This window comes from Notechis scutatus, chromosome 4 (assembly GCF_049901735.1).
Source record: "Notechis scutatus isolate UNSWTSFEM ecotype Mainland chromosome 4, rNotScu1.2, whole genome shotgun sequence".
Taxonomy (NCBI): Eukaryota; Metazoa; Chordata; class Lepidosauria; order Squamata; family Elapidae; genus Notechis; species Notechis scutatus.
In genome coordinates, this window is record NC_142012.1 from 51,672,289 (window position 1) to 51,695,964 (window position 23,676).

The 23,676-nt window shown below is 44.2% G+C and overlaps 2 protein-coding genes across 8 annotated transcripts in view; both read left to right on the forward strand.

The window, feature by feature from the left end:
- ZCCHC4 (zinc finger CCHC-type containing 4) overlaps positions 1-5,941 on the forward strand; it is a 28,772-nt gene extending 22,831 nt beyond the window's left edge. For both annotated transcript variants that reach the window (XM_087963416.1, XM_087963417.1), the window contains exons 9-13: positions 244-365; positions 1,342-1,417; positions 2,651-2,702; positions 4,424-4,568; positions 5,552-5,941. In XM_087963416.1, the coding sequence (XP_087819542.1) occupies positions 244-365; positions 1,342-1,417; positions 2,651-2,702; positions 4,424-4,568; positions 5,552-5,657 (501 nt within the window). In that variant the 3' untranslated portion in view covers positions 5,658-5,941. The remainder of the gene's footprint in view (positions 1-243; positions 366-1,341; positions 1,418-2,650; positions 2,703-4,423; positions 4,569-5,551) is intronic.
- Positions 5,942-7,681: 1,740 nt separating this feature from the next.
- The window catches only part of ANAPC4 (anaphase promoting complex subunit 4), a 37,983-nt gene continuing 21,988 nt past the window's right edge, over positions 7,682-23,676 (forward strand). For 2 of the 6 annotated variants that reach the window (XM_087963427.1, XM_087963430.1), the window contains exons 1-14: positions 7,682-7,727; positions 8,674-8,804; positions 9,088-9,172; positions 11,055-11,179; positions 12,289-12,394; positions 13,120-13,252; positions 14,545-14,619; positions 15,596-15,622; positions 17,129-17,173; positions 18,027-18,111; positions 18,475-18,585; positions 19,948-20,031; positions 21,876-21,962; positions 22,992-23,056. In XM_087963427.1, the coding sequence (XP_087819553.1) occupies positions 11,072-11,179; positions 12,289-12,394; positions 13,120-13,252; positions 14,545-14,619; positions 15,596-15,622; positions 17,129-17,173; positions 18,027-18,111; positions 18,475-18,585; positions 19,948-20,031; positions 21,876-21,962; positions 22,992-23,056 (926 nt within the window). In that variant the 5' untranslated portion in view covers positions 7,682-7,727; positions 8,674-8,804; positions 9,088-9,172; positions 11,055-11,071. The remainder of the gene's footprint in view (positions 7,728-8,673; positions 8,805-9,087; positions 9,173-11,054; positions 11,180-12,288; positions 12,395-13,119; positions 13,253-14,544; positions 14,620-15,595; positions 15,623-17,128; positions 17,174-18,026; positions 18,112-18,474; positions 18,586-19,947; positions 20,032-21,875; positions 21,963-22,991; positions 23,057-23,676) is intronic. The other 4 variants (XM_087963428.1, XM_087963431.1, XM_087963429.1 and 1 more) reach the window with 2 other exon arrangements.

Below are 23,676 nucleotides of genomic sequence, written 5' to 3' on the forward strand. Positions count from 1 at the left end.
ACAGCACGGCATTTGGAAGCTATCAGCCTGGCAGCTCTCCAAGTCTGGTCAAGGTCTGTAGTTGTGAAATCTCTTGAAAGACTGTTGGCCGGGACTTTGCTGGAGAGGAATTCCCTTTAACTGAAATAAAAGGGGTTTTATTGGGATGAGGTGCCTGCTTCGTGACTTCCTTCTACTACCCTGGAAGGTTTATCAGCCTCCCTTTTGTTAATGACTCCTGCTTTTATTGTTATTTTTTTTTAGGTTGATTATGACAACCACGCGCTATATAAGCACGGGAAAAGAGGCCGCAAACAATCCCCAGTTCGTATTTTTACTAACCTATCCCCACGTTCGATAGTTCTTCCTGCAGAAGAAGGATACAGGTAAACCCTTTGCTCAATAGAACAAATTATTTTTAAATTATCTATAAAACCCACTGATGTAGCTTACCACAGTGGGCATCGGAGATCGGTTCCGTGGAAAGAGGTTTTTCTGTGGACTGGAAGGGATATGGTTTCCTGTGTTGCCTGCATCCCACGGATGCTACTTTGCTGGTTTGCGCAGCCTAGTTTCTGGCATGCCACGACCCGGTGTGGTTCCACGGACCAGGGATTGGGGAGCCCTGACTTACCAAGCCTCTTTGTAATGACACGGGGCGTGGCACAAAGACAACCCAGCCAGATAATGTAAGGGGTCCCTTTATTAGCTCCAACGTGGTTCCGGTTACCTTCCGGCTTGGAGAAAAACTCTCCCTGGAACCTGCAGTAGCCTTTGGCTGCAGATATTCCAGTCCAAAACATTGTAAACAGAAAACTATAAAAACTATAAATCCAACAAAGCAAGATAAGGCAATAAATCCAGCAGGGCACGATAAGGAGTTCCAGAAGTGAAGTAACACGGCAGTAAATCCAACCAGTTGGGAAGACACCAGGAACACAGATAAGCAAAGTCAACACAAGATAAACTCACGTTTGTTCCCAGCAGACGCTGCTCTCAGCTTGCATCTCTTTTAAACTCTCATTCCCAGGTGTGGCTAATGAAGGGAATCAGGGCCCTTTCCTCCCCCATAAGCCATGCAACCCACATTACTCCCTTCTCCGTTCCTCCCTGCATGCCCTAGGATGAAGAGGGGCTGGGCCTGAACTCCCTCTCCCTTGTTCTACCTCTCCCCTGCTCTGCCCAGCTGGACTTTGCCCTTCCCGTTTCCTCCACAGCCAACGGAGCCAACGGAGCCACACTCCCACTCCCTGTCAGCTGTTTGTCTTCCTTCTCGGATTCAGACTCCGACAGGGGCATGATACTTAGTCAGGATTAGCCACATCCTTTCTCAAAACCTTCTCACTGGTTTGTCTCCATCAGGTTTTGCCCTCTCTGTCAGCGATACGTCAGCAACGAGAACCGGCACTGTGACATCTGCCATTCCTGTACTTCAAAAGTGAGTCTGCCCTGGCGACGATCTCTTGCGATGGTTGGTTGCTCCTCAAGTTAGTTCTCCTGCCTTTCAATGGATTGGGGTCGAGGCAGAATTCAGACATCAGGATGCTGAAATCCCTACACCATGGCTACAACATGTTGTCTTCAGATGGATGGATTTCTTTGTTTTCACTTTGCTAGAAAAGAGCAAGGAGAACTTTGTGGCAAAGTTATAGCTTGGAGTTAGGAAGAGATAGCTGTGTGAAAAATGGCATGGAATAGAATGGAAGAGAATAGAATAGAATGGAATGGAATGGAATAGAATATTGGATGGAATGGAATGGAGTGGAATAGAATAGAATATTGGAATAAAGAATAGAATAGAATAGAATAGAATAGAATAGAATAGAATAGAATAGAATAGAATATTGGAATAAAGAATAGAATAGAATAGGAATAGAATAGAATAGAATAGAATAGAATAGAATAGAATAGAATAGAATAGAATAGAATATTGGAATAAAGAATAGAATATTGGAATAAAGAATAGAATAGAATAGAATATTGGAATAAAGAATAGAATAGGAATAGAATAGAATAGAATAGAATAGAATATTGGAATAAAGAATAGAATAGGAATAGAATAGAATAGAATAGAATATTGGAATAAAGAATAGAATAGAATATTGGAATAAAGAATAGAATAAGAATAAGAATAAGAATAAGAATAGAATAGAATAGAATAGAATAGAATAGAATAGAATAGAATAGAATAGAATAGAATATTGGCCAAGTGTGGTTGGATACACAAGGAATTTGTCTTCAGTGCAGAAGCTCTCAGTGTACATCAAAAAATACGTTCATCAAGAATCATAAGATACAACATTTAGTGATAGTCATAGGATACTAAATAAGCAATTGTACTAGGAAACTAAATGAAACAATATTAATCGTAAAGATACAAGCAACACGGTTATAGTTGTAAGTTGGAAGAGACAGGTAATCGGAAGGATGAGAAGAAGAATAGTAATACAGTCTTAGTAAATAGTTAGACAGTGTTGAGGGAATTATTTGTTTAGCAAACTGATGGCATTCGGGGAAAAACTGTCCTTGTGTCTAGTTGTTTCTTCTCAACAGAAAATTTGGGCTTAGTCGTGTTTGTAAGTTGAGAACTACCTGTACTAATTTGATGGTAAATGATACTTTCATTCTTTCATCTACATCAAAGTTAACATGTTTTTCTTCCTTGCAATAGGATGGCAGACGTTGGACACATTGTAATCTCTGCAAAAAATGTGTAAAACCCTGTAAGTTGTGTGTGTGTGTGTGTTTTTTTAAATACCATCTTTATAGGGATCGGGAGAATTCAAGATGAAACGGCCATTAAAAAAAGTTTTAATGTTTTGCTTTGGGGTAAGATGACTCAGCCTCTGGCCCAGTCACAAAACAAACACCCTTAACTGAGATCAGTGGATATCTTCTTAGGAAATTTGACCTCCTTTTGATCTTGATTAATCATAGTTTCCAAAGGGTCTGGAAACAGCAACAGGAATTTTCTCATATTTGGGTCTGGGGATTTACTGTGTTCTGACCAAGGCTTCCTGAGACAATAACAATCACACACTGTTCCCAAAAACCTTTTTTAAATTATTTCAATGGCTGTGAATTATATGCATTCACAGCCGGTAAAGAGTCCCAAAGAGTTTGTGAATAGTCCAACAGAAATCTGCCACAGTCCTTTGGGGTAAGGCTGATAAGCATCCCCCTTTATATCCCTTGAAATGCTGCCAACGACTAAATTAGCTGTACAAGGCCAAACGGACCACAAAGTCAACATGGGGCTTCAGAGTCTAAACCAACCAGAAAGAACAAAAATTGCTTCCTGCAAAGGCTCATGTCCCTTTGCTCCTCCTTTATGTCTTATGGGAGGGGCCAATCATCTCCAAGCCTTACTCCCGAGTCGCCCCTTTTGTCTGAACTGTTCTTGCCTTCTGGCAGCTCTGTGCAAGCACGCACTGGGAACAGGCTCCTCTTGTTCCTCTGCCTCGCTGATGTCAGATTCTCCGAAGTTGGCACGTAACTCTCTCTGGCCCCATCTCTGTGTCGGATGCAGATCTGTCGTCTGAGCCCTCCCCAGACTCCAGGACCGGCCCCTGTTCTTTCCCACTATCTGACTCTGCTGCCAGCTCCGCAGGCCACTGACTGACCACAACATACTGAAACATTTTGTTGTACATTTTATTGTATATTCTAGAAGGTTTTTTTTAATGTCGTTCAATGCAGTCTTTCTAAGGCCCTGTTTATCAAAGCATGCAATTTTAAGACTTGCGGACTTCAGCTCCCCAAATTTGCATGCTGATTTAATAGGGGCCACAACGATCCAAATGTTTTATTGTGTTGTGGTTCGCCGGCAGCAGGTGTGGATGGCTGAGGTCTCGGAGAACGAGGACTCAGATGAGGGGCCTGCGTGTGATGCAGGGATGGGGCCAGGACCATCAGGGAGTGGAGTGCTGCTTTCGGAGATTGTGGAGGCTGGCAGCAGTGATGAAGAGCCCCCCGAGGAGCCTGTGCCCAGTGCATGTGCGCGCAGGGCTGCTCGAAGGAAAGAGCAGCTGAAGCAGCAAGGGTGACTCGGGAGTAAGGCTGCAAGGTGATGGCCCCTCCCATAAGGGATAAAAGCCAGCCCTCGGCGATGTGCTCTTTGCAGGAAGCAAAGAAGTTCTTTAGACTCAAGAGTCTTTGTTGAAGCTCTGCTTACTCCGGTTTGTTTTTGCAACTTCTGTCGGTGGATATTTAATCAGTAATTATTTTTCTGTTGTTGGCAGCCTTTGTCAGCCTTGAAAGGGCTGGCTTTTGATATCGGACAATTAGGTTTAAATGACTCTTGGCTGGGAATGCACAGAATTCCCAGTGCCGCATTAAAAAAGGTTTGCTTTTATGCACTGTGCTTGTTTAATTTGAACAAGGCTTGGGTCAGAAGAGATTGCTGCTTTTCATTGAGGACGGAATCCTTCCTTTCTTTTGGCAGCCTGGCTCCACTGTAGCATCTGTAATCGCTGCGCTCTCCCTGCTCACCCTTGCAAAGGAGCTCAGGCTGGATGCTTCGTTTGCGGTGAAGCCGATCACAAACGCACCACGTGTCCAAATCGGCAAAGGACCTGCAGAGTTGACCAGTAAGTAATAGCGGGAATTTGTTGGCCTGCTGATCTGGCAAAAAAGAAGCTGGCTCTTTTGAGCTCTTCCTTGTTGGGGTCCTTGGTGCTTGTCCAAGTTTGGTGGTTTTCTTGTAGACGTTTCATGACCCAAACTAAGTAACGTCATTAAGTGCCTGAAGGAGGTGGGATTTGCAGAGAGGAGAACTATGGGGTCCTTGGTGCTTTCTGAGCTTGGTTGTTTTTTTGTAGATATTTCATGACCCAACTAGGGAACATCATCAGTGCTGGAAGGGAGTGTGGGGTTTGCTCTCTGTCAACAGTGAGTGCCCTGTCAGCATTGATGGGAGAGGTCTTGGTGGTTCCTTGATTAGGCTATTTTTATTTTTACCAGTAGGGTCTTTGGTGCTCTCTGAGCTGGGTTGCTTTTTTGCAGAAATTTCACGACCAAACTAGGTAACATTATCAGTGCTAGAAGGCAGGGGAGTTGGCAGGGAGGAGGAGGAGGAGGAGGAGAATTGTGGGATCCTTGGTGCTCTCTGCGCTTGCTGGTTTTCTTGCAGACGTTTCATTACCCAAACTACGTAACATCATGAGTGCTACATGCTGCATTAGATACCTGCACTAAAGCCCACTCCCTTCTAGCACTGATGATGTTACTTAGTTGGGTCATGAAATGTCTGCAAGGAAACAACCCAGCACAGAGAGCCCCAAGGACCCCACAGTTCAACCCCGAGCTATAAATATTCCCTCCTATCCATGACTCTTCATTGTACAGCCGTGGTTTATTAAATAAATCTCTTATATCTGGGTTAACCCCACTTTGGCTTAACATTTTGGGCAAACCAGACAATTGAAGTTTCCAGCGGATATTTTTGCCTGTTGAGAAAGCACACACAGTTCCAAAGATTTGTAATTTCATCGCAGGGTTAATTTATTTAATGCCATTTCCTCATCTCTTTCACCCTTCCATGTCACAATTATTTATTCAACTTCTTTTGCAGAGAAAGCAAAAAGGCCAAGAAAAAGAAGAAATTGAAGAAGGACGTTGTGGAGATAACGCATTGGAATAAGGCAAAAGCTGCAAGAAAAAGAAAAAACAAGACATAGGAAAAAAACATTTCAGTGTTTATTCCTTTATTATTGTCCCATTATTAATCTGAGTATTACAAAATTATCTGGATTAACAGAAAAGGGTTTATATTTTTAGAAAGAGTAAAATATGTCCTTGGGCACACACAGTTAGCCCTCAACTTACCAAAGTTCACTTAGTGACTGATCATAGTTACAGCATCACAGAAAATAATTCTATCTATCATCTATCTCTTTCTATCTAAAAAGAACAAATGAAGTTTTTATTATTACCAAACAATTCTTAATGTCATGTCAAATCAGTATCTGTCTGTCTGTCTGTCTGTCTATCTATCATCTAGCTCTTTCTATCTAAAAGAAGAAATGAAGATTTTATTACCAAACAATTCTTAATGTCATATCAAATTCATTTAACAACCGTTACTAACTTAACAATGGCAACGATTCACTTTAACAATTGTGGCAGGGTGGGTCGTTAAAACGGGGCAAAGCCCCTTAAGAAAGGTCTCACTTAACAACATAAATGTTTGGGCTCCATTGTGGTCGTAATTCAAGGACTACCCGTATTGGAAAAATCAGCCCAATTTCTCTCCCCCCCCCCAGTTGCAGGTGGTGAAGACTGCTGCATGTCATGACCAATTCTTCCACCAGATGGCGCAAGTAGATCACTGTTTTTTAGTGCCTATTTGCTGCCACCTAGTGGTAACCTGTCCTAGATACTCCTCCCGCTAAAATCAAGCTGTGTTCTTCTGCAGTTAAAAATGTGTATTTTGCAAGATGAACCACCCCCCTTAGCGTGACCTGCTTATCTTATCTAGTCTGCTACTAACTAGGTTAGATTTTACTGGAGGTTGCGGACATAGAAAATGGCACTGGACCCGCCCCCCCCCCGCCTCCCCCCAAAGGCTAGTTGTGGAATATGCAGGAAATGGGATGTTTGGAAGATGTTTCCCTGCTAGGTGGGCCGAAGGCCGAAGAGAGAGGGGTCAGCCAGCTCCCGTGCAAGGATCCAGCTCCAAAATCAGGAATCTGGTGGGATCTTTTCAGGCAGATCCATTTTATCCGAAGGCCTAAGTTTGATTGGGAAAAGAGGCTCTTGCAGAAATAGTGGCAGAGTCAAGGAAAGTCTCCCCAAAATGTGGGAGTTTCCATCACTGGAGGTTTTGAAGAAGAGAACGGACAGCCGCTTATCCGGAATGTCACATGGCCTCTCATATTAGAGTAAGGGGTTGGGCTAGAGGACCTCCAGGGTCCCTTCCAACCCACGATTCCATTTTCTGTGTTCTGGGTCAGAGGATGTCCCTGCGTTGGTGGGTCAACCTTTCCCAGGTCTGGGCTCCAGGGACAGGCAGGAACTGTAGAGGCATGGGGCAGAAGGAGGGAGGAGGAGAGGAAGGAGGAAGAAAAAGAGGAAAGAATAGGAGGAGGAGAAGGAGAAGAGATGGAGGAGAGGAGAAGAAAAGAAGAGGGAAAAGGAGAAGGAGAGGAGAAAAGAGGATGAGGAAGAGAAGGAAAGAAGGAGAGGGAGAAGTAGGGAAAAGGTGAAAGAAGAAGAGAGGAGGAGAGGAAGAGGGGAGGGAAAAGTAGAAAGAAGAGAATGAGAAAAAGAGGAGAGGGAAAGGAAAGAAGGAGAGGAGGAGAAGAGAAGGAGGAAGAAGAGAGGTAGGAGGCAGAGGAGGAGAAAAGGATGGCGAAAGAGGGAAAAAGAGGAGAGGAAGAGAAGAAGAAGAGGATGAGAAGAGGGGGGAAAAGGAGAAGAAGAAGAGGAGAGGGGAGAGGAGAGAGGAGGAGGAGGCAGAAGAGGAGGGAAGAGGAGAAGGAGAAAAGGAGGAAGAAGAGACTCCCACCCCGAAGCTTCCTCCCTTGCGGGGCCTTCGGGCCTTCCAGGCGCCGCTCTCCCTTCTCCTCCTGGCGGCGGAGCAGGAGCCGTGCCGGGAAGGACGGGCGGGAGGGCCGGGGGGGGCCGGCCTTGCCGACGCCGCTTCCGGAGCCTCCGCCGCCCAGAGGCGGGCGGGAGGGCGGGCCGACCTTAGCCGCGCAGCAGCAGCCGGAGGAGGAAGAGGAGGCGGAGCCAAGGCGGCCGGCCAGGTGCGCGCCGGGTTTGAGGATCCTGGGATGATGGGGGGACGGAGGAGGAGCGCTTTGCCCCGCGGGGTTTGGGGCTGTTCACCAGGGCTAGCAAGGCCTCCCCCACAAGACCCCCAACCCCTTCTGCGGGGGAGGTGGGCTCCTCTGAAGGGAGGGGCGCTTTCCCCTCCCTCCCTCCTTTCCTCTCCTCTCCTCCTCCTCTCGTTCCTTTCATCTCTTCCTCCTCTCCTCTTCCTCCTCCTCCTTATATAGCTACCATTGAAGTCTCCTCCTCCTCCACCACCACCTCTGTCTCCTTCTCTTCTTCCTTTTTCTCTTCCTTCTCTTTCTCCTCCTCTTCCTCTTCCTCCATTCATTCCTTACAAAGCTACCATTGAAGTCTCCTCTTCCTCCTCCTCCTCTTGCTCCTCCTCCTGCCTTCACTCCTTACAAAGCTACCATTGAAGTCTCCTCTTTCTCCTTCCCCACCTGTCTCCTTCTCTTCTTCCTTTTTCTCCTCCTCCTCCATTCATTCCTTACAAAGCTATCATTGAAGTCTCTTCTTCCTCCTCTTCTTCCTCTTCCTCTTCTTCCTCTTCCTCTTCCTCCTCCATTTATTCCTTACAAAGCTATCATTGAAGTCTCTTCCTCCTCCTCTTCCTCCTCCTCCTCTTCTTTCTCCTCTTCCTCTTCCCCCTCCATTCATTCCTTACAAAGCTACCATTGAAGTCTTTTCTTCCTCCTCCTCCTCTTCCTCCTCTCCTCTTCCTCTTCCCCCTCCATTCATTCCTTACAAAGCTACCATTGAAGTCTCTTCTTTCCCCTTCTCTTCCCTCCTCCTCCCCCATTCATTCCTTAGAAAGCTATATTGAAGTCTCTTCTTCCTCCTCTTCCTCTTCCTCCTCTTCTTTCTCCTCTTCCTCTTCCCCTCCATTCATTCCTTACCTACCATTCACTCCTTACAAAGCTACCATTGAAGTCATCTCCAAAACAATTCAGAGGAATTGGAGCCCCACTTCTTCCAGGTAGCCATGTGCTGGGATCGCCCCCCTCATTTTATGCCCGCCACAACAACAACAACAACAACAACCCTGGGAGGTAGGCCTGGCGGAGAGGCAGAGCTGGGCCCAGAGGTTTTCTGGGCACCCCCACTGCGCCCACTGGCATATCGTGGGCCTTGGATGCCTCCCATTGTCCCCCGTTAAACGAGTTCCCCTTGTTAATCGATCCCAAATTTGTAATAATCTAGATAAGCTCTTCATGCCCGGCTACCTCTGGATTTGAAAGGGGAAAAAATGTGAGTTTGAGCAGAGCAGAATGAACGATGAGAGAAGGTGAAGCCTTTGTGGTGTCCATTCTCGCATTTTTCAACCTCTTTCAGGCTTTTGCTTCGACTCTCCTTGGATCGGACTGGAGGGAGGCTGGAGGGACAAACGGTGCACCAGATTTTACCGCTTGCTTTTCAGGTAAAATTACTCCCAATTTGAGTGTGACTCCTGGGTGGACACATTTCATTCATTCATCCATCTCACATGACCTGTGGCTTCCATGTGTTGGACTAGTGAGGAAGTGCGTTCCAGCTTTTTTACTGAATTTTTGTGTTCATCCAGGCGGGTACTTATTCTTCTATTGGTCTGTATGTGGCAGGGCATGATGCACAGGGGACTTCATATATGCCTTGGTTTTCCAGGTCAATTTTATCTTTGGGGTTGCTAAGGATGGCTGCTATATTTCTGTCTGTTTTGAAGGCGGTCTTGATGAGATGCCTGTGTAGTATCTTACTGAGAAAATCAGTGTCTCGAACACAATACACAAGCCTGATGATGGCAGATGAGATTCTGCCGAAATGTTGCTACAACTTTAAAAGCACAACTATAATGACGTGGGAAGATACCCGAACAAAGCTGAATATCGTACATATAGATACCCGCGAAAACTTAAGAAAATATATATACATATACATGTATGTATGTAGTATACATACATACATACATACATACATACATACACACACACACACACATATATATATATACACATGTGATCTCTCTCTGTGCCTCTATCATCTCTCTCCATTTCCATCTCTTTCTATGTGTGTGTGTGTGTGTTGTGCATTTGTGAGCGTCTCATCTCACTGTCTCCATCTCTATCATCTGTCTCCATCTTGGTCTCTTTCCCTGTCTCTATTTCTTATCATCTATTTTCTATCTCCAACATCATCATAATCTCTCTCTGTCTCTCCAACTCCATCTCCATCTCTAATCTCTCCCCCTCCCTCCCTCCCTCCCTCCCCCATGCTTTAAACCTTAACAGTGGGACTGAAATAGATGCACCAATTCAAATCTCCACTCTTCTTCCCCCCTTCTCTACACAAGCTACTCTACAAACATGGACCTAACTTGTAGCCCAGTCAGTTTCAAACTGCGCATGTCTGTTGTATGTGTGTGTGAAAAGGGGATTGCTTTCAAATCAGTAGCTGGAAACATTGCCTTAAACGGAACGGATGCCTGCAGTGTGATTTCACCAATCTTATGTTCATCCTTCCTTGATACACGTATACACTGTCTCTTTCTTACTAGAGTATAAAGGAGATGACAGTGGCAGGATTATGCAAGATTTACTATCGGGGTGATAAGGGGTAACTTCGGTCCCAGCTGTTGTGTTAGTTGCCTTAAGGCATTTTGTTTTTGTTTTTGTAAAGGTTTTTTATTTTTTAAAGAGAAACAGTAACAAGCACAAACATAAAACACCAACATAACACCATCTTCCAAAATATAGCGTGTCGGTTGGTACGTTTCTTTCGTGCGATATCACAGTAGCAACAGTCTTCCCCTTCCAAACATATCTTCATATTACATAAGACAACTATACATATTGTATTATATCATTATATTATTATTATATCATCATTAGACTCAACTATAAATTCACATAGTTCTTATCGAGCAAATCTAAGTTTTAACAAATCTGAGAACATACACTTCATTTCATTATATTCAATTATATAATATCATTACATCTTACCTTACCTATTGTATTCCTTTTTATAACATCATTTACTTCTCTATTTTCTTATCTAGCCATTGATAAAATAAGTCCCAAATTTTGTAATATTGTTTATCTTCTTGCTCTCTAATTGCTAGTGTCAATTTACTCATTTCTGCACATGAATGTGCCTTAAGGCATTTTGTGAGTTGGTTATTTGTACGTTACTCTCAAAAACATTTTACTCCATCTCTATTTGGCATCTTGGCATTCAATCACTCGTTGTTGAGGGTGCCTCCCGTTGCTGAGATTCAATGCATCTGAGCTAACCCTCATTCATGGTTTATATCTATTGGTTTACAGGAACTGATGCCCCCACCATGCCAGCTTTCAGGCAAGTTGGAGAGAAGCAGCTTCCTCAAGAGGTCATTTTTATGGCCTGGTCTCCTAAAAGGGATCTGATTGCCCTGGCAAACAAAGTGGGAGAGGTAAGTGGGCCAATGGAGAGCAGGGTGCAGGGGTTGTAGTAGGGCACTCCAAAAAACAACAACAAAACTTGGGATCAACTGTCAATCTTCTCAAAGAGACGACTTTTGCAGTTGTGAAACTGTTGGTCTGGGTCAGGGGTGGGGAACGATGGCCCTTTGATGATGTGTGGACTTCAGCTCCCCGAATTCCCGAGCCAGCATGAAATTCTGGAAATTGAAGTCCACAAGTCTTAAAAGGGCCATCATTCGCCATCTCTGCTGGCTCAGGAATTCTGGGAGTTGAAGTCCACAAGTCACACAAGGGCCATCATTCCCCTTCCCTGATCTGAATGATTCTTTCTTACCTGGTTCCAGAAGTTCTTGGTTGAAAGAGCTTGTGCAAATTCATTTCCAATTTGTTTGTGTCTTTTCAGACGATTTAGAAACCAGGCGAGGCTCTGGATTCCGCCGGAGAGCTCTCCCTGTGATGGGAAATAGGAGTAACCTTGAGCAACAGGAGTTTTAGAAGACTTTGCTTTTCTTCTAAAGATAGGCGTGGTCAGGGATGGGCTGCTGGGGGCTGGCAGGGGCTTGGAAAAGACCCTAGCTAAGACTGTGCGGGGCTTGGAAAGCCCCCAATAACCTCAGAAAGACAAGCAGCCAGGGAAAGCTCTTCGTAGGCTTAATTGAACTTCTGGGCGTTCAGCCAAGAGCATTTCACAACTGGTAACAGTGTGGCAAGCTAGATAAAAAATCCACTGGCGCTTGCAAGGGAGAGCCAGTGAGAAAATCAGATAACATAACCACTCACCTCCATTATTCCCAAATAATGAAAATCACATAACTCACCAGAAACTCCACTAAGACCCTTACAGTCACTGCTATTAAGCCTGGTTTCACCCAGTCTTTTATTTAAGTATTAAATGCATGAAATAATAAAACAACTTTTTGGTATATAACTTTATTTAGGTAATTAGGGCAAAGATGTGACGTGGAGTTGGCCACACCCACCCAGTCACATGACCACCTAACCATGTCCACCCAGCCAGTCATTAGGGCAGAGAGCCCCTTGCTAAAAAATTTTTGAAGCCCACTCCTGGACTTGATTTAATCTCTCCATCTCTTTCTAGGTTTTGCTTCACCGCCTGGCAAATTTTCAGCGAGTTTGGAGTTTGCCGCCAAATGAAAGCACGGGCAAAGAAGTATCCGCGCTCGCCTGGAGACCAGACGGCAAAAGTAATGTGTGACAAAACAATACTTTATGTTAAAGGTTCATACGTTCAAGATGGCTAGATTTCCCCCCAGTACCATGAGGGTTCCGGGAGTCACTCCCATTCAAATCATGAGTTGTGAGCCAAACTTCCAAAACTTCAAAAGGGTGTAGCCAATTCTGAGACACATCATTCATTGTCACCCTTGACCCTAGTTTCCCTCCACCCCCCGGGTGTATCGTAATTCATATTCTCCAATGGGACACATCCATAGCCCAGAGTCATCAATCATGTTCTCCAGTTATAATTTTGCAGGGCAGAAACTTCAGTCACCTAGTTACTATCTTTGAAAACTATTTATGGAATGCAGTTTTGGTTTGCAAGCTGCCGCACTGCTCCCCCCTCCCTTTCTGTTGGGAACTCTAAAAAGACCATAGAAATATTTTATGAGTTGACATCTTTCTGGTAGCCTAGTATATTTAATGTGGTGTGTGGGACATTTACTAAAAGTTGGTTATGAGCAATTGGAACTTTATCCATTGAGTTTATGATGAGAACATCAACCACAAACTTTTTCTCTTTCAAAGGGATATCGTCAAAAACCTTCCACGCGTCTTATTACCAAATGAGTCTTCCTTTCCTCTCCTTTTTTCTCCTCTGTACTTCTGGTTTCTAGTCCTCATTGATCCCAGATCTTAAAGGATGTTTTAATTCCTCTGCCTCCCCCACACACCCCCATTGCTTTTGCAGTTCTGGCTTTTGGACTTGCGGATACAAAGAAAGTTATTCTGTGTGATGTGGAAAAACCAGAGAGCTTGCACTCTTTTTCGGTCAGCGTTCCTCTCACGTTCATGTACTGGATGGAAGTTACGGAGGAAAACAGGTATGTCGGAATTCAAGATCAGTCCTTTCTCTCTCACACACACACACAGATAACTCTGGTTTAATGGTTTTATGCATGTTCCCCCACAACCAGGGGCGGGCTGGGATGGATTTGGGCAATCCTCTAACTAAGATTGTGCGCAGTTCGGCGGATCGGCAAATCCCACCCCTTCCCTCCCCACCTCGTCCCTCCCAGGAGTCCCCACACACCCATTTTTGATCTCCATAGGGCCTCTGGAGCCCAGGGAGGCTGTTTTTGCCCTCCTGGAGGCTCGACAAAAGCCTCAGGAGTCAGGGGAGGGAAAAGGTCCCCCCCCACGTGGTGCAGGAGGCCGACTAGGCCACACCTACCATGGCCACGCCCACCCAGCAACCGGGCAGAGAACTGGTTTGTGAAAGTTTTGAAGCGCATCCCTGCACACAATTCCCTTCACCAAAAACCCAGAACCGTCCCAGTTAAGTCCAGTCAGTGAGCAGACCGATGCTAGTCTACACGGCAATGGGGCCAATGAGTCCACCAGGCACTTGAAAGTTTCCCAGACAAGATAACCCTCACCAGGAAAAATTAAATCCACAACATAAGAGGGTTCACGAGGCAAGAAAAGTCCAGAGTTCACAAGGCACGATCCAAAGTCAAGGCAGGGGGACAATCCAAAGTGAGGCAGGAATCACAATGGCCAGAAAACACACAGCTAGGAAACGAACATGTCGTTCTCAGCATGGCCTCCATGTGTATTCTGTGCTCAATAACCAGCTTCCGGTGCAGCCCATCAAGAGGGCTGAGGCTGCCTCCTTGCGTGTAATCGGGCTGACCTTCTCTGTGCCGGCCTTTTCTCTGCCCTATACGTTCTTGGATGAAGCACAGAAGGCGCTTCCTCCTCCTCTTCACTGACTGGATGCAGCTGCATGCTTTTGCCACCTGAAGCCTTAGGGATGTCCTGCTACAGCTGTGCTGGAGCCAAATCCCTCTAAGATGGCTTCTGGGAGCCAATGTCTAACTCCCTTCCAGATGTGCCTGGAACTGGTTCCCTTTCCTCTGAACTGAAATCTGGAGAGATAACTGGGGAAGCCAGGGATGTCATCACAACAATTCAGTTGAAATTTGGATAATAATTTAGATCCGATGTTTCTACTAATTCTTTTGAAATCAGCCTTCAAAGTGGCCTCTTCTGGGATTTGTAACTTTCACATCCCCCAAAAGAGAATCGTGTTGGGAAGTAGGTTCTGACATGTAGTTTTATTTTCACCAGGATCTTCCAGGCATTAAATCCAAGTATCGTTCTTTCATTTCAGTGTTCTCACTTCGTTTTATAATGCTGAAGACGAGTCCAGTCTTCTCCTTCCTAAGTTGCCTGCCTTGCCAAAGAAGTAAGTTGTGTTGTCAGGAAGGAACAATGGAGTTGGAAGTGCATATGGAGCTTGGCCTTCACAAACCTTTGATAGTTGAATGAAGCCATTTTTGGAACTGAAGGCGTTGAACATATGCCTGAATTTGTGACCTGATTGTTGGCTGTTTTAGGATTTTAGATTATTTTTTACACCATGTCTTAGGCAAGATTACTGAGAAGTAAGCCTGTTGAGTAGAATGGGTTTGCTCCTAGATGCTCAGAATAATAGGCCTGGTTGAATTAAATAGTGTTTCAACCTTACTAACAGGTTTTGAGGGACTGTGACAGAGGTGGGTATTCAGCCGGTTCTGACCAGTTCTGGAGAACCGGTAGCAGAAATTTGAAGTAGTTTGCAGAACCGGCAAATGCCACCTCTGACTGGCCATCTGTTCTCTGTCTCCCATTGAGTCCCAGCTGATTGGCTGGGTCTCCTTTGGTTGCCTTGCACAGGAGAACGGAGCTGGAAAGCAGGTTAGTGGGGTGGGGAGGGAATGGGGATTTTGCAGTATCCTTCCCCTGCCACGTCCACCAAGCCACGCCCACAGAACCAGTAGTAAAAAATTTTGAATCCCACCACTGGTCACTGAGTTTTGCTAAAATTCATGATGGTTTCACTGGTGCGACGACGTCAGACGACGACGTCTTTTTGAACCATAACATTCTGGGGGCAGTTTGATGATTTCTAGCCAAGTGTGGAAGGATCATTGTTGGATATCTTCATATTATCTTGGAATGCAATTGTCCAGAAGTAGTTTTGGCCTAGTCCAGAGCAAGAATAGAATTAATATGACCTGACTTATTGTAAATTACAATGCTGCTTGTATGTTGTGTTTTAATAACTGCAGGGAACATGGAGATGTTTTATTTATCCATTCATCCATTCCCTCTCTTGTTTAATTAGCTAATCATCAACACCATTCTCTGAATATGTTTCTGTTTCTTTTTTAAAATTGCAGCTACAGCACCACAGCAAAGATCTTCAGGTAAAATTCCTATTCTGTTTGTTTAACTCTTTGAGAATTTGGAGAATGAGGGTTTGGTCAGATATGCTTGTTTTAACTGATTTTTTTTTACTAGTTTATAATATAAAATACAAAATATAACAGTAGGAAAATAAGGGAGAAGGGAAAGGAAAAGTGTAGGGAAAAAGAAAGAAATTTCTGACTCCCTTTGGTGCAGTGCAATAAGATAATAGCATCAAACCTCAATTTTTTACTTTTACATAGTAATACTAGCTCGATACCCGTGCTTCGCTACGAAACTATATGGTTGGGCTTAGTTTTGGGGGGAAGAAAATAAGGGGGAAAAAGTTCTGCCTCTGCCTACCAGCATCCATCAGTATTCATGTGGCTAGCTTCCTGTCAGTGTGAGAGAGAGTTGAGGGCTGTTTGGAAACTGAAACAGTGCTGTGTGAGCAAGAAGGAGACAGCAAGGAGCCTGGGTGTGGCTTAGCTCAACCGTTTAAAGCTGCTTGGTGCTGAGAAAGTGAAACTGAAATTCCTCTGCTTATGTTTTGCATTTGGAAGAGTTTTATTTCCAGGTGGGAAGGGGGAGTAGAACACTTTAGCATCAAAGCGTGTTAATAATCATAAAAAAGGAAATACTAAGGCTCTGATGGTCATTTGGAAAAATCCTTTCTTAGTGAGCCCCTAGAAGCCAAGAGGAATAAACGTGCCAAATTTCAAGTTTGTAGGCTTTACGTTTCTGGAGATTTTGTGATGATGCATGAGTGGCATTTCGCTTTTATATACCGTATTTGCCGGCGTATAAGACGACTTTTTTGCCCGAAAAACATGCCTCCAAGTGGGGGTCGTCTTATACGCCGGTATATCCACTGCCGGCTTTCGGATGCTTGTTGGACGCAGCGAAGGCGCCTCTGGCTTCCTGGATCCCCTGCGTCGCTTCCGCTTCATCCCGCCGCCTCGCTCCGCCCGAGGCTGCAGCCTTCCTGCTCTTCCCACGGCCCCTGGCACTCTGCCCTGCCGCTGCAGCCCCGGGATTTCTGGAGGCGTTTCCGGTGGTGGTGGGGGTCGTCTTATACGCCGGGTCGTCTTATACCCGGCAAATACGGTATATAGAAGATAAACCCTCTTTTCTATGACAGCAAAGCTGTCTAATCAGTAAAACCATAACAACAAACCAATCTAAAATCAGAGTTTCATTTTTTTCCCCTCACCTCGAGCACAAAGTCCAAAATATTTGTTTCCAAGTAGAAACAGAAGTAATTGTGTGTTTTTGTGCTTTAATCAAAACAGTCAGTTTAGCCCTCTCTGCTAACTCCACCAACTTTTGCAGCCCTTCGTCCATTGTGGGAATCAAAGCCTCCTTCCATTTTTGTGCATAAAGTAATCTTGCTGCTGTCAGCATATATAACATATAAGTGCCAATTCCCCCCTCCCCCCCCCCCAAGTCTTTATCCATTAAACCCAAAAAGAAAACGTTCTGGTTTTTAGAGCTGCTTTTAACTGACCTTGATTATTGTATTTTAGTGAAGAGAAATCTGACGAAATTATGAAACTCATGGGCGACATCAGGTAACTATGTTTTTTAAATTATTATTTCCTAAAAGGGGAACAATTAGGTTCTGGTTCTGAGTCTCTAATAGGAAACCCAGCAAGTTTTCCTCAGGAAACCAATAAAACCTCCTTTGAATTCTCTTTCAGTAGGGCCTGCTCCTTTGGGGTTCAGACTAGAAACCTAGGCTGAGTAGGACTTCTGGAAGTGCAGTAAAATTTTATCATTTGCACTCCCAAGCAAGGATGCTGAAAAGGGAGCAATTTGTTTGATTAATCTGATTTGATTAAATGCGTCACTTAGCAACCTAAATTTTTAGCTCAATTGTGGACATCAGTTGAGAACTACCTGTATATATGACTAAGCGATGGCTAACAGAATTTTTCTCTAACATGACTGCATCCATGATTACTTTCCTTCTGTCTGTCTGTCTGTCTGTCTGTCTCTCTCTGTCTCGCTGCCTGCCTGCCTCTCTATCTGTCTCTCTTTCTCTCTGTCTGTCTCTCTCTCTCTATCTCTCTCTCATGCTCTCTGTGTCTCTCTGTTTCCATCTCTCTCTCTCTCTCTCTGTCTCTCTGTCTTTGTCTATGTCTCTCTGTGTGTGTTTCTCTCTCTCTGTCTCCGTCTTCTGTCTCTGTCTGTCTGTCTGTCTCTCTCTCTCTCTCTCTCTCTGTGTGTGTCTCTCTCTGTTTCCATCTGTCTGTTTCTCTCTTTCTCTCTGTCTCTCTCTTTCTCTGTCTCTCTCTCTCTGTCTCTCTCTCTCTCTCTGTCTCTCCCTTTCTGTCTCTTTGTGTCTCTCTGTCTGTCTGTCTTTGTGTGTGTGTGTGTGTGTCTCTCTCTCAATTTTTTTTTTTTAAACCCTTTTCTATGTAGGCTTAATGCCCTGGTTCTTGGAGGCATTGATGGGTTCATTGAGATCTATGCTTACGGAATGTACAAGATTGCGACAATAACAGGGGTACGTAGTTCCTTTCACTGTCCCTCTCGTCCAGTAAAAAAAATGTTCTTCCCTTCAGAGTGCTAAAGGTGCTTTTCCAAAAGGCAACTGCTCTTTCTTGGGTGTTTTTTTTCCCCTTCCTTGAAAACATTTTGCCTCTCATCCGAGCAGCTTCTTCAATTCTTCAGAAAAGAAGGGTTGTTCTTCAGAACTGATGAAGCTTCTCGGGTGCTGGATAAACAATAAAGATGGGAATAAACAATCCCAGATTCGCAATCGCCTGATGCTAAGAGAGGCAAAGAACGCGACAGCTTGCAGTGTGAACTGTTTTTTAAATCTTAAAAGAAAATGTGGTTTATGGTTTTTGCCGTCCAATCGTTCCAGGTGACAGGCTCCTGCCTTGCATTGTGCTTATCCAGTGACTTGAAATCACTTTCGGTTGTGACAGAAGTGGACAATGGTCCGGACACCGATCCTGAAATAACATACTTCCAAGTGAGTAGAAGGTCATGGCCACTCGATTATTCCCATGCGCCGTTTTCTTCTGTAGGACGTCGAGAACTTTCCAGGTGTTTATTTAGATAAGAGCATCACAGGCTAACTTTGAAGTGGTGCGAGGGCCTAGAGGTGGAGCTCTCGCCTCACCATCAGGAGGTTGTGAGTTCGATCCTAGTTAAGAGGCAAATATTTCTGAGCACAATGAGGATATTATCTGCCGAACAAAACTCCCCACTGGCAACAGGAAGGGCATCCGGCCAGTAAAAACACTCTACGAGCTCCATTCAGTTGCCCAGACTCTGCTCCACAAGGGATTATAGGGTAATTAAAAGGAAATGATCACACACTAACTTTGGAATATATTCCCTTCATATTTTGAGAAGGAACATTCATTCAACCATTATTCCCCCGTTTTCTTTTTTCTTTTTAAGTTTTTTATTTTTATAACAAAAACAACAAATAAAAACATCTTTCAGTTCTACAGTGTGTCGGTTGGGTGCATATATTTTGTGCACATAATAATATTATCATACATTTCTTACTTGTTTATATTTATAACCATTTTGATCGATATTTTATATCACATTGATCAATTGTTATATTATCATTAACATTGTAATTATCTTTCAAAAATATATTCCATTCTTACCTAAGTTATATTCATTCTCTTATCGAATCCAAATCAATCAGTTATAATATGTTACTACTATTATCACATGTTTCAGCTTCTTACTCTTCTATCTTGCCCAGACTCCACTCCGCAAGGGATTATGGGACCATTAAAAGAAGGTGATCACACACCAGCTTTGGAATATATTCCCTTCATATTTTGAAAAGGAACATTCATTCAACCATTATTCCCCCGTTTTAAAAACCCAAATTGTGTCCCCATATAAAAACTCAGGGCCTAAGACGCTGAGGTTGTTGATCAAAAAGGTCGGCAGTTCAGAGGTTCGAATCCCCAGCGCTGCGTAATGGAGTGAGCTCTTGTTACTTGTCCCAGCCTCTGCCAACCTAGCAGTTCGAAAGCATGTAAAAAAAAATTTAAGTAGAAAAATAGGGACCCTTTTGGTGGGAAGGGAACAGCGTTCCATGTGCCTTTCGTCGTTTAGTCATGCCGGCCACATGACCAAGGAGGCATCTTCGGACAGCGCTGGCTCTTCTTCGGCTTTGAAACGGAGACAAGCACCGCCCCCTAGAGCCAGAAACGAGTAGCACGGATGCGTGAGGGGAACCTTTACCTTATAAAAATAAGAAGCTGTAATTTTTTTTCTGTTCTGTGTTGTACCCAGTTCTGCAGTTAGTAGAGGCCATGTAATATGGTATTGTCTGGATTACAAAATTGGTTCTCTCATTTAGATGGATACCAGTCTGCTCTCAACCTATTTACCAGAAGTGACACGAATGGCCCGAAAATTTACACATATTTCAACTCTTCTGCAGGTACGCTAATAAAATCTCCAGCTTTTCACATATGCACCAACAGCGAGATATTCTATGGAGGAGGTGATGTGTAAAATCCATGCCATCTTTAGTAGCCATCTTAACGAACTTTTAAAGAACAAATCATTCCTTTGTACCATAATCCAGGTAGTCCTTGACTTACGATCCCAATTGAGCCCAGAATTTCTGTGGTTAAGTGAGGCATTGGTTGTTCAGAGACTTTGGCCCCGTTTAACGACCTTGCTCACCACCGTTGTTAAGCGAATCACTGCAGTTGATAAGTTAGCAACCTTGTCGTTTAGCGAATCGGGCTTCCCCGTGGACTTTGCTGGTCCGAAGGTTGCAAAAGGGGACACTGCGACCGTCGTAAATATGAGTCAGTGGCCAAGCATCTGAATTTTGATCACGTGATCTTGAGGATATGGCACAGGTTGTAAGTGTGAAAAACGGTCCTAAGTCACTTTTTTCAGTGCCGTTGTAACTTTAGCGAACCGTCACTAAATGAATCAAGGACTGTGTTGTGGTCTGCCAGCAGCCTGTGGAGATGTCAGCAGAGTTGGACAGTGGGGAGGAACATGGGCCAGTCTGGGGTGGACTTGGACAAGGGTGCTGGCGTCCTATGCAGAGATGGGGCCAGGGCCATCTGGGAGTTACGTGCTGACTCCAGAGCCTCCAAAATCTGACATCAGCGAGGCAGAGGAACAGGGGGAGCCTGTTCCCAGTGTGCACATGCACAGAGCTACCAGAAGGCAAGAACAGTTAAGACAAAAGGGGCAACTCAGGAGTAAGGCTTGGAGATGATTGCTCCTCCCATAAGATATAAAGGAAGTACAAAGGGACATGAGCCTTTGCAGGAAGCAACTTTGTTCGTTCTGGTAGGTTTGAAACCTGAAAGCTCCATGGTGAATTTGTGCTCCGTTTTGTTTTGAAAGACTAATTGGTACTTTAGTCGTTGGCCACACTTCAAGAAAGATAAAGGTGCGTGCTTATCAGACTTCTCCCGAAGAACTTTGGTAGTCTTGCATGGGACTATTTATAACTGGTTGAGACTCATTACAGGCTGTGAATGATTCACAGCTGTTGAACTAAAAGAAAAGGATTTTGGATTTAACGTGTGTTTGTTGGTATCTCAGGAAGCCTCTGTCAGAACAGGTTGACTGTTCAGGGTTGAAATGTTAGCAGATAACAGATATCAGGTAATCAGAGTTGGAAGGGACCTTATAGGTCATATAGTCCAACCCCCTGCCCAAACGGGAGACCCTATACCATTTTTGACAAATGGCAGTCCAATCTCTTCTTAAGCACACTTAAATGCCACTATATAAGCTATACATTATTTCCGAGTCAGCTATGTAATGTGGGCACTTAATATTCTTTCTCCGTTACAGAGCTATTATGATCATGGTTCTTTTTTTAAGACCATTGTTTTATTAGGTTATAATATAACATACAAAGAGAATACAAAAACAAATATTAGGGAAATTGGGGAAGGAAAAAGGGAAGTGAATAGTGGGGGAAAGCAAGGGAAAAAGAGAAAAAAAAGGCATTGACTTCTAACGCATTTGGTTCCATTGAATAAGGCATTAAGATCTAAGCTCAAAAAGAAAAGGAAAAAAAGAGATATTATGATTATTTTGATATAAGGCCGATCCTAATGGGGGGTTATTATTGTACTGTAATTTGTAATTCTTTTATCCTGTTATAGCGATGTGTGCTGTTTGTTTTGGTTTGTTTGAAAACTGAACATTGAGTTAAACACAATGTGATTATAAGGAAATGGACAATTTATGCCTTTTCCCCTAATATTTGATGATTTTTTTTCTCCCCCCTCTATTTGCAAACAGTACATAAAACTTTCGCTGACCTGCATGTGTGAAGCTTGGGAAGAAATATTGCTGCAGATGGATTCACGATTAACCAAATTTGTGCAGGTACTGCCAAAACGATTCTCTCCAATGATTAACGCTTTTTTTAAAATATAGGCCGTCCTCCACTTAAGGACCGCAAGGGAACCTCCAACGTTTTTGTTGCTGAGTGAATCATCGGATAAGTAAAATTTTGCCCCATTTTACAACTTTTCTCGCCGCCGTTAAGTGAATCGCCGTTCTTTAAAAAAAAGTAACATGGTTGTTCAGCGAATGTTTTTTTTCCACGGGCTTTGCTTGTCAAGAAGATTGAAAAAGGAATCACGTGACCTCACTGCAACCGTCATAAATGTGAGTCACTTGCCAAGGGTCTTGAATTTTGATCATGTGACCATGGTCGTAAGCGTGGAAAAGAGTCCTAAGTCACTTTTTTCAGGGCCATTGTAATTCTTAAATGGTAGTCCTCAATTTACAACAGGTCACATTCAAAGTTACAAAGGCCCTGAGGGGGAAAAAAATGACTTGGGACCAATTTTTCACACTTAACAACCATGCTGGCAGGATCAAAATGGAGACGCATGGCAACTGACTCACATTTATGACGTTGGCAGTGCCTGACTCCGAACCAACACGTTTGTCAATAGAGCCGTTGATTGAAGACCAGCTCTTCAATGAATTCACACGTGGCCAATGATTTTGTTCCGTCCCAGTCGATCAGGTGTGGCTCAGGGTCACTGTGGGTCAAAATTAGGGGTGTATGCAGAGGTGGGATTCAACCCGGTGTAACAACCGGTTCGGTGAGTGCACATGGTACATTTTAAAACCTCTCTAAAATTTAACTTTTACCTCAGCCCTGGTGAGTAAAACGGCTGAGGCGGGGTGCATTTATCAGCTGGGCCTCAAACAAAGGAAATATAGGACAGACTAGCATCGCCGGAACTACCGGTTCGCCCGAACTACCGGTCCGTACCGGCTGAATCCCACCACTGGGTGTATGTTTGTCGTTTGACAGCTTGTCGGTGTTTGTGGATTCAAGAGGAGGCTTGAAACGTCTGCGTTCTGCAATCTTCAGTTTTATTTTTATGTTTTTTTTAGGAGAAAAATACAACCACGTCTGTGCAAGATGAATTTATGGAGTTACTTTTGTGGGGCAAAGCAAGGTAAGTATTCCAACCCTGTGTTCTGACCTAGGCTTCCCCCAACAGCATGCAGCTGACTCCTTGTCCCGATAAACCCCTTTTATTTAGTTTATTGGGAATTCCTCTCCAGCAAAGTCCCGACCAACAGTTTTTTAAGATATTTCACAATTACAGACCTTTATCAGGCTTGGAGAGTTGCCAGGCTGATATCTTTCAGACACCACACTGTAGCAGCAATTACTTGGCAAGAATACAGGAACAGATCTTCACCCAAATGAACTAATTGTCTCCTGCAAACCCCATTCCCCTTTCACTCCTCTTTTATTCCCTATGGGAGGGGCCATTCACCGTCCACCTGTGCCTTAACTCCCAAGTCAGCCCTAGTTCCTTAACTGTTCCCTTCTCCTGGCAGCTCTGCGCATGCGCACACGGGGAACAGGCTCTAGCTGTTCTTCCCCACTGATCTCCAACTCTGAAGGCAGCTGAAAACTGTCGGATGGCCCTGGCCCCATCTCTGCCTCTGATGCAGAACCCTTGTCAGAGCCTTCCCCAGACTCCAGAACTAGCCCATGTTCCTCCCCAACCTCCTAACTGTCCAAGTTTGCCGCCAGCTCTGCTGGCCGCTGGCAGGCCACAACACC